Source organism: Dipteris shenzhenensis, chromosome 1 (assembly GCF_047967505.1).
Source record: "Dipteris shenzhenensis isolate YYH24624 ecotype China chromosome 1, Dip_SZ_1.0, whole genome shotgun sequence".
Lineage (NCBI taxonomy): Eukaryota > Viridiplantae > Streptophyta > Polypodiopsida > Gleicheniales > Dipteridaceae > Dipteris > Dipteris shenzhenensis.
In genome coordinates this window covers 57,175,953-57,186,932 of record NC_141596.1, presented here as the reverse complement: position 1 = coordinate 57,186,932, position 10,980 = coordinate 57,175,953, and the positions used below count along the sequence as shown (strand labels likewise).

The 10,980-nt window shown below is 41.8% G+C and overlaps 1 protein-coding gene across 1 annotated transcript; it reads left to right on the top strand.

Annotated features, from left to right (window-relative positions):
- Positions 1 to 7,555: 7,555 nt before the first annotated feature.
- On the top strand, positions 7,556 to 9,170 carry LOC147906088 (uncharacterized). The gene is made up of 3 exons (XM_087376542.1): positions 7,556 to 7,696; positions 8,396 to 8,690; positions 8,917 to 9,170. The coding sequence occupies exons 1-3, from the start codon at positions 7,648 to 7,650 to the stop codon at positions 8,969 to 8,971; spliced, it is 399 nt and encodes a 132-aa protein (XP_087232668.1). The 5' UTR covers positions 7,556 to 7,647; the 3' UTR covers positions 8,972 to 9,170.
- The last annotated feature ends 1,810 nt before the right edge of the window (positions 9,171 to 10,980 follow it).

Genomic DNA, 10,980 nt, shown 5'->3' with positions numbered 1-10,980 from the left:
CAAAACTATGCTCTTGGAAGGTCCCCCATCCTAGTTTTGTCCTAGATTATAATAGGTTAACCTTGTTCTTAAAAGTTCATAGCTTCTATTCCTTAAGCACATAGAAGCACAAACATCAGAGAACAAGGTATCCCCCCCCCCCCCCCCCCCCTCTAGCCACTCTTTTTTTTTTCTTCCTTTCACACATTCTTTCTTGCTTTTTCGTCCTTATTCACCCCTCTTCCTTTCATTGCCACAAAGCCTCCCTTCTTCGATAGCACTCTCTCCTTCTCATGACTAATGAGCCTCTCTCTAATGTTGCTAGACCTCTCTCCCCTCTCTCTATTGATTGTACTCTCTTGATGGACATGCATATGGATCAATGGACTTCTTGATTGAAGAACCTCTCTCTCTACTCCTTGTGTTGCATTGCCTCCCTCCCTTTCTCAATGGGTCTCTTTCCCTCTCCCAACTGAACCGTACCTTTTAGCCCCACTAGTCTCTTGTGTTGCCATTGTCTCTCCATCGGGCCTTGTTTCCTATTCATCTTACCTCTCTAAGAACTTCATCTCTTGTTCACTTTGCCTCTCCAACCGCTTCATTTCGTGCTCATTTTACCTCTCTAATGGCTTCATGTCTTGACCAACGCCTTCATTTCCTATTTATTTTGCATGTCTATTGACCCTCTTCTTGCTTCTTTTTAATCTACTCACATTTGATCACTCTAAGAAAATAAATAAAAGAAAGATGTATTCAATTGGCTCATCAAAATTGCTTAGTCCATCGGTTGCATCCTTCCCTTTTCAAGTATGGTGCTCCATTCTTCTTCTCTATTTCTTTTTTGATTTCATGAACCACTTCTCATATGATTCACATATAATCTTGCAACACATAAAGCATAAATTCAGAACTAAAAGCTGAGTTTAAGGACAGGGTAAATTTAGACTAAAACTATGTTTTTGGATAGAATTCTTAACTAAAAGCTAAGTCCCTGGGGAAGGGATCTTGATTGCATTTTGAGATTCTAAAGGAAATTTGAGATGGAAAGTTGTTTTTTTTGGGAAAGGAAAAATGGACTAAAAAGTGAGTCTAAGAAAAGGGAGTGAATTTGAATCAAAATTGATGTTTTGGGGCAAAATTTGGGTGGATGGAGGGATATTTGAATTGGAAACTCCAACTTTTTTTTTTTGGGGGGGGAAGGGGGAATTTAAATTGAAATATAAATCTTTGGGGGGGGACTTTAACTTGAAAGATCAATCTTTGAGGGGGGACTTCAGATTGGAAAGTCATTTCCTTTGGGAAGAAATTTGACGTGCTATGTTGGAGGGAAATGCAGGGATCCTTCTCTATCTTTCCCTCTATCTCCTTCTCTATTAAGGACTAAGTCAGTGAGAGCATGAATCAAATAAATGTCATTGAACCAAAAGAGCCCAAGAGGAGTCATGCCTCTCATAAAAGAGGAGCATGAATCAACTATATGTCTTCGAACCAAAAGACCACAAGAGGAGTCATGCCTCTCATAAAAGACTTGAGGCCTTCAAAGAGAGATCCAAGCCACCCAACCTTAAGGCAAGAAGAAGGGGTGAGGAACCCTAAGTCATGAAGAAGGGGTAAGGAACAAAAGTGGTCAAAAGATTAGAATCCCCTTCCAAGTGACCCTTGCCTGTATCAATCCCATAGGCAATGCCAAATAGAATCCTCAATAGAAAGGCAATGATAGCAAGTAGAGTATACTCTAAACATGGATCTCCACTGATTCACTGCAATCCCCTCATGAATAGAAAGACAAAAGAGAGAGTGAATTTTTTATTTCTAGGGATTCTAGAGTCTCTTCCAAAAGGAATTTTGTAGTTTAGTAAAAGTCAAAAAATTCTTCCATTGAGGAGATCTAGTGTGCTTAAGCCTAAGCTTAAACTTAACATTACTAACCATGTAGCAAAACAACGGAGGCTCTTCTCCTAGCTCCCTACATTAATCTAGTCTTAATACCCTAGATTGCAGATACTTTATTGGGACACCCCAATAGAGAGAAATCCTCCATGAACCAAAGGAAATGTGATTCACCTTAGGGTCTAGATACCATCTAGAAACCAAGAAACATGGTTCCACTTGACCTAAAACCCCGATAGGCTTAAACACAACATCCACAAGGATATCTCCATCTCTAGACTTGGAGAACCTACCTCACACGAACATAAAATACCAAGGCATCCCCATCTGGACCTCATTGTAATCCTATGAGCTCTAGAGGGATACTTGTCCTTGTAAAAGCCCAAATCCAGCTAAAAGAAGGCTTGTCACCTATACCAACCCAATCCGTGGCTATGGTTGTATCAATTTGCTGAATCTTGCTTGCAGTTCCTCTGAGGTGGGTTACTATTTGGAGTTTATGATACTCCATAACATGTTTGTAATTCTTAAGAAGGGCCTTTCTCTGATCTAAACCACTGCATATAATGACAGGTGCCAAGTGGTCTACCATGATCATCGAGTATTGTATCATTCCACATGAGAGGCTACCTATTAATCTCTTCAAGAGAGGGAGGTGGAAATCTTTGAAGAGCTACATCAAGCTTTCAAGATAGTAAGTCAGGTCAAGTTTTTCTAAACTCCAAAATAGGATTTTCCTCCTAATACTCTCCAACACAGGAGCAAATTGCTACAAATGAGAGATACCCAGACCAACCTAGTAGCCCAAGTATTTGACAGAGACACCCCTTTGAACAACCCAAGTGAAACCAAAGCAAGTCCCCCCAATCCGGAGTCTTCTATCACTATTCCAAAAGCCATTGGATTTATTCCAATTGATGTGTGGCCCAGTTATAGAACAACATAAATCCAAGGCTAGCTTGAAGGAAGTGAGATTCTGTTGCAGGAGCGAGCTCACGAGTTGCTGCAGGGGTATTCGTCACCAAGGTATAGGTTGGAGGCTAGGCAAGGTCTTTGTGGAGCTGCGTCAAGGTTGCGTGGAGACTCTGCAAGGCAAGTACAGGTGGCGAGTGTGAGCTATGAGTTGATAAGAACATGCAACACATCACCAATCATTTGCTTCCACTAGATAATAGACTTGTCAAACCATAAAGGAAATTGCCCAAGAACATTCCTAGTGTAGCTTATTGTAAACATCCCAAGTGTGAAAGCTCTTAAGGGGGATCTTCCTCCATTAGCCTGCTTAAGTAATCCTAAAGGTATAGCTCCCCTCACCAAGAGACAAGTCTGACCAATCAATGATAGTCATAACAAGTAAATGTATAAGTCTTTCCCATCTTCCTAGGGAAATCCTATAAAGCATTGGCCCAAAGATAATGCCCCAGCTCTTCATGTGTGTGAAGCAATGCTATCATATATCAAACATGACAAGAACCATGTAACTTACAAGAAATTCTAGAGAGCTTAGTTACAGAGCATGATCAAGAGCAATATTACTAACTCTAGGAAATCCTTGAGTAAAGGTGTGCTTTAAACTCCAAGCATTAGAGTTTACCAAAGTGCCCTTCTCGAGGATCTCAATCAGAACTAAGTGATTGCGAATCCCTCCATGAGGAATTGCACAATATATTAGGCTCGTAGGTACCTTATGCCTCTTCCTCCGTCCCAAAAATCTCTGCAAAACTAAAAGTGGCATATAAGACATGAGTGATGGCCAGAGGTAGGATTTGTGATGCAAAATTGACGTGCGCTGAGAAATTGAGGCCACAAAATGTGCTAAATACTCTGTAGATGCAGCACCAAGAATTGTTATGAGCATTGTCTCCCATAGATCCAAATCCTTTCCACCCTTCTCGTAGCTACAGAATCATAGTGAACAATCAAGGGACTCGCAAGGAAAAATCCCATTATTGATCAGCACGGACGATCAGGGGACTTAAGGGATCAATAGGGCTACTGGCTCCATCATAAGCCCAAAAAAAAGGAGACGCGTGATCATAGAGTTGGCAAAGGGACAGACGTCCGCAGGGATTCAGTTGCCCTGGTAGACCAGCTCGTACAGACTAGCGTGGTGATTGTATCATATTTATCTCACATATACAATCTCACAAATTCTAAATAGCAAGAAACATATGAAGGAAAAATGTGTTACACAGCGGCAAAGCTTTATAGAAGATGTGCTAGAGGACTGGCTTAGTGGAAGAGCCGCCAAGAGAGCTCAATGATATGTTTTTCTTCAGTGGAGCCATTCACAATGCTTCGCAAACAATCATGAACGTGCAAAGGACTTTTGCCGACCCCCAAAGGAAGCAAGAGGGGTCACATTGCCTCACGCAACCCACCCACACACTCTCAGATGAACCCACACACCTACACAGTCTCGAGACCAAGGAGGTAAGAGCTCTCTTAGCCCTGTGTATCCCAGTGTTAGATGGGAGCAAGAACACAAGTATTCGAGCATGAAGGGGCCCTTGCACATAGCTCTGCTGCACTACTCCAACCGGCTCCAAGGGCAACGTTTTGAGCATGCTCTTGAGAACTTGTTACGAGGTCCAGAATAGAGAGCTCAAAGGGTACCCCGATTGCGTAACTATCTATAGAGAGAAGTCTATGTAATCTTGGGTGGAATGGTGATCGTCTTTTGAGAGACGTATTCAAGCTTGCGTACCTGAGTTTCTAGCGTGGACCTCCCAGGTCTCTAAGGTCTCCAATGGCCAAGAGCTCTCCAAGGTCTCCAAGGTCTCCAAGGTCTCCAAGCTCACAGTATAGGGAAGGGGAGGCCAAGAGTTTGGGTGCCAGGAAGAAGAGGAGAAGCATGCGTTCTAAGATAGAAGAAGGGGGGGAAAAAGCTATGGGCATGTGGGGACGTGGTCCAAGGTCCTCCTCCATTAGGTCCATTACTTACCCCACTATGGAGTAAATGACACAACAGCTATGTGCTAATCCTCTTGGCATCTTGAGGCACCAAAGCCTTCTCGAGGTTAAGGTATATTTTGCGTCAATTGAGAAATGCCATTTCCTTCATTGAACATCCATAGGGCATAATCCTGCACAAGGCATTATCATGGTAGATCATGGGAGTTCTAGTCCCAACCTTATGCCTCTCAATCAAAATAATCCAATACTCAAGATGGGTCTAAAATCATTCCTATATAATGCCCACTAAGGAGAGCATCAAATAACCTACTAAGTATATCTTTCAAGTGTACCCAAAGTTTCCAATCAATATAAAGTAATTGACATGTTGTGGCAACAAGGTTACTAGAATGAGAGCCACTTATAGGCATATCTAAAGGTTTACCATGGTCTCCAAGGGGATGGATGTGCATGTGTGCGTGGCCCATGTATAGTCATGTGACTACTAGTAGCCCATTAGATGAACTTTGTGGTCCTTGCACACCCTAGGATCACAAGGGTCCCCAAGGGGAGGAGTGTGTGTGTGTGTCTTGCTGAATCAAACACCAATATCTACTTATCATGACTGCGAGGGCTAGTCAGCACATTAAAACTTTGAGCTACCCATCAACAAATTGTGACTGCTCTTACACATCATCCTAGATAAGACAATATGTAAAAAATAACTTTTAATTTGGATCTGAGAATAAATACACCCTACTTGTTAATTTAAAAATGGTGTATAAAATTGCCCCTGCTATAAATATATTTCTGTAAGTCTTGAGAATTAAAATACCCCTCATTTTGAACTCTCATAGTATACTTACATGTCCCAGATGGACCCCCCGAGTATTACCGCTAGTTAAAATCATGCACCTAAATAAACCGTCGATACTATCAGCTTTCCAGTGGTACAGTAGTGTGACCGATGGTACATTTTGGAAGTACTAGCAATAAATATCCAGTAAATGTAGAGTATCGATGATCTTTTTGGATGGCAAGATTTTTATTGTCATTACATGTATGATTTCATGAAGGGTTAACCATTCATGAATGTAAATCATGGGGAAAGTTGCGCAATTATGTAAATATGAAATCCCTATCTATAGAAATAAAAGAAGAGTAGACAGACAGATTAGGTGGTGACAGTGGTGGAATAGTTTCTCCTCCTTGTGCAAGTCCTGACGTGTGGAATAAGATGATGATGATTCCATTCATGCATAAATTCAGGAAGGATGTTGAAGAGGCAATTTATGCCTTTAGGTGACACGACCATATAGTAGGCACCCTTGGAGTGTTGGGCATCCTCTATTATGTGGCTTTGCATGGACATCCACCACCATAAGCAATGGCAACCTCAGTATTTTCACAGGTTCAACATGCTTCTAGGCTTCTTAGTCTATTGTATCGATGCAACAATTGTCCTATTTCAAATTGGTAATATGAAGTATGATGGTGTTTTTAAATATTTTGTCTCCATATTTGTTATACAATTTCATGTTACTTATAATTTACCTATTTAAAATGATCTATGGATCAAGTTGATGTGATCTAGCATGGTACCTGCATGTGCAAAGATCAGTGTTAATCCTTCCAGTTAGTAGAGACATCAAACGGAAAAATAACGCTAACTACACATTCTTCAAGCTATGCAAGCACTCATACTTAATAGAGACATCAATTTCTTAACAACATAATCAACTTTGAATAGAATATGAGAAAAAATAAGAATTTTTGTTTCTTTTGCAATAACTAGACAATGAAGCATGCATTTATTTGGTTGGATGGTGGCACGACTGAAAAAATAAGCAAACCTGCTTAAATTTTCATGTTTTCAAATTCATGAACATCCTTATACATTGGGAGGGCATCAAGAAATAGTTCACATCATGTCAAGTCTACCGGGATTTGACTAAAACATCCATATAGGAGTCATGGCACATGAATTCTAAGCTAGAATATGTATGTGTATGTGTGTGTGTGTGAGAGAGAGAGAGAGAGATGCTACGTTATAAGTCATGTGTCATGACTCCTATATGTCAAACCTGAGAGAGAGAGAGAGAGAGAGAGAGAGAGAGAGATGCTATGTTATAAGTCATGTGTCATGACTCCTATATGTTATAAGTCATGCTATGTTATAAGTCATGTGTCATGTGTCCAAACAAAAGAGAGTTAGAGAGAGAGAGAGAGAGAGATACTACGTTATAAGTCATGTGTCATGACGAGAGAGAGAGAGAGAGAGAGATGCGGTCATGTTTGACATATAGGAGTCATGACACAGGTGAGCCTGGATAAGGGGGGGGCCTGTCTTGGCCCCTCAATCATATTGCAATTTCCAATGATGTCACTTTGTGTTTAAGCTGTATAAGTCTTAATTCCAACTTAAGTTCAAGTATATGTGTTTGGCAACTCGCAATCATTTCATTCAAACGCCTCTGCAAAATCCGTTGTCTGAATTGATAGAAAGCACCGAGTAGTTTACATTGGCATCTCTCTATGTTATAAGTCATGTGTCGTGACTCCTATATGTCAAACATGACCGCATCTCTCTCTCTCTCTCTCTCTCTCTCTCGTCATGACACATGACTTATAACGTTGCATCTCTCTCTCTCTCTCACACACACACACACACACACACTCTCTCTCTCTCTCTCTCTCTTTCTCTCTCTCTTTTGTTTGGACGGCAAAAGAGGTGTTGAAAGTATGCTAAGAGTCTTCCTTTGGAAGCTGCTTTTATACTAACTTTAACGAAAAGGAATTTACCAATCTTGGGCACCGTAAGTTCGGGTAAATCTGCATGCTTCGGTAGCTTCCACTGTATCATCACCTTTGATCTTCACCAACATGAAGTTCGATAATTCCAACAATCAACAGCCTCTCCTTGGATGCCCAGGTAACCTCCTTTCTCATGATCACTTGAACGATTCCTCTTGAGAGTTGGATTGCTCCCACAGTTTCGACATGATTCATACGCACCTCACAGTTGAATTGCAACGTTCGAACGTGTTGAACGAGCATCCACATGATCTGGACAGTTGAGAATTGCACCGTTCGAATGTGTTCAACTATTATTTTGATCTTCTGTTCCTTCATATTTGCACTTTGATCCTTATACGTGGATTGTTTGAGAGTCTGATCCCTTATTCTATTGAAGTGATCCCTTATTCTAGACTCCAATAGGAATTTACGATCCAGTATGTGCTTTGATCCGCTTTTCCTTAACTAGAAATCTACTTGGTGTCAGTCTGCATGCTCGTATACTTTCCTTATTTTGTAGCACGAGCGCTTGCATTTTTTCATGTATCTGCCGGGGACGACGAGATTTTATGGCGGCAATAATTAATTCTAGCGGCAGCTAATGAGGTCACTACCTTGAAAATCTGTCCTGCCTTTCTAGCGAGATTCAAGTCTTCTTAGTCAAGACTTGAAGCTGTAGTCGGGTTTTCGCCTAAGATGTAGATCGTTGCGTGCGGAATAGGCTGCTAGATTCACTATTCCTTGCTTTTGTGTAGATTTAGGAACTCTTTGTCATGTGTGTTACAATATTATCATGTACCATGTATCTGATGGGATGAGTGCTTTAATGCCACAGCACATCCTCCAGAAGGCTATTCTATAGTCCAACCTCCCTACCCTCCATCTGATTATCAAAGTCAATCTCCTTATCCCCCACCGTATCCTCCTTCGTATCCTCCACCGCTTCCCCCCGCCGATCACCAAGGTTTTGAACAACTCCCTAATGAGGCATATGAGGCATATATCACTTCGCACTATACAGCACAGCAGCCACACCATTCTCTATTGTATCAGCAGGAGCCTTACTTGGAGAACCGGCCGGAGCCAGAGATAGGCTGTTTGGAAGGATTTTTTGCTTGCTTTGAAGGCTGGTAAGAGACTCGTATTTGCTCCATTTATTTGAATATCCAACCGATGATTCTTGCATTTATCGTTCTGTTCATTCTATTATCATTTTCGTTGTATGTTTTCAACTCAAGTTTGTATTATTGTTCTTCTGGCTTTTTCTAGCATATTTGCTTTCAACTGTGGATTTGAAAGCTTGGTGGTTGTAAAGTGTGGTGGATGGCTTACGTTTATCTCTTTTGTTCCTTGCAGTCTTGCAGCTTTGTGTTGCTGTTGCATGCTTAAATTGTGCTTTACAGGGCCATAAACCCACACTGCTGCTGATGAACTTGACACCTGAAGGATAAATTTTGTAGCAAGTGAACATGGATTAGAGATAATCTTGATGGATCTTGTAAGCAATTTTCTATTTTAACCGGGTAGAGAGAAATTTCTTGATCTGAATATTGTGCAACATAAAATCCTGAATCCTGATTTATTATTATTATTATTTTATGATGGGTCCACTGAAGGCAGCGTTTATCTGTACAGATTACCTTATCCACTGGTAACGATTCTCCTTCTCCTTTGTCCATACCAAGTTGAGTTCCTCTAGGGAGGATCTTCGTGTAGGCAATTTTTGTATAGCAGAGGACTCTCTTTTATGGGGATTATGGTTGGAAACTGATGTTATATAAGATTTTTTTCACGTGGTGAAGTCAGTTTTCTATGTGCCTGTGTGCGTCCAAGTTTGCTTGTGAGGAACTTGTTTTTGTGTGCTCGTACATGTACTTGTCCTGTCTGTAAGGCAAAAAAATATGCAAGACATTGCAGCGTGCTGGCTAATTTGGTGCGTGGATCACATGTAAGTTCATATAAATTATGGTGCACAAATTGATATCGTGTAGGCAGTAATGAAGGACCAGCATATGCAGGTTTCAAAAATGAAGGATATGACGTGCAACTACCAAGAAATATTTTTTCAAGAGAAATGTTTCTTAAAACAATGCACCTACCCTGGCTGCTCGGTGCCTACTAATCACAGTATTCTCAGATCTCCCTCTCAATTGTGTGCAAAATAACTTAATCACCATGGTCCACGATGTGTAGACTAGTCTAGTACAACAGGTCACTTTAAAGGCTCCCAGTACAACAGGTCACTTTAAAGGCTCCCAAGTGTAGTAGGCATTAGGAATACATAAGTCTACTTTCATCAAGGTGGCTGGACAAATTGAGCACCTTAAATGCTCCTATCAATACGAGTGCCTCATCTTCTTGCCACAGGCTGTGGGAGGCTTATGTGGCTGTGTGTGGATAGAGACCACGAGCCACAAGGGATCCTTTTATAGAGGATATTCCCTCCTCCCCTTCAGACAACGTTCACTCAGTCCTGGGCCACAAGCACCAGCTGACACACAAGAATTTCCCAGGGTCAGGCTTCTACGTCTTCCGGTTATTCTCTAGGGCCCAAGAGCCCATATAAAGCCCTTTTTCCTAAGGCCTTCCAGCCCACGTGGCTCACTCTCCCCCAGGGACAATACAAAAATGCAATAACGGTGCGCCTCCATGTGGCAGTCTTGTGTGGACTCATACATGGAAGGAGTCTCTGGCTCATGGATCAGACCCCTATCTAACCCTGTCTCCATGTGGCAGTCCATTGTACCATAGCATGGGCTGCATGCAATGCCACTATGACTCATGCATCTCTAACCCTGAGGTGTCATGCTCATGCTCCGTTGTTCTCCTCATATGGGAGCTTGCATGACCATGAACTAGTGTGCACTGTGACGCTCCGTCCATTAAATCAGTATACTCCATCTGCCCTTGAAAAAGCATACACCCACTCTCAATGATAAATGGAACTCCGGACCCTCTGCCACATAGATGCACACATTGCACATGGATGGGCTGCCACATTGGCATCACATAAAATCACCATGTAGGCTGCAATGTGGGCAGCAAATCTGGCTGCCTCATCGGAAGATTTGGAGAGGCATTTGTTGCTTGCCATGTGGGCAGCCTAATTTTTAGCTCGTTACTGCAAAAAGTGAGTTCTTAAAACTGACCTTAACGAAATCTGTGTTTATGGTAATGTTGGTGTTGTCTGTCCCCCATTCTTCCCCAGGGACAATTACGAGCCTGGAAACCTGGGCTATGCCACTATGTCTCATGCATCAGGCCCCTATCCAACCCCGACTTATCATGCTCATGCTCCATTGTTCTCTTCATATGGGGGCTCACATGACCATGAACTAGTGTGACACTCCATCCGTTAAAACAGATGCTTCATCTGCCCTTGAAAAAGCACTCAAGAACTGTTGAAGGTGTCCTCCACCA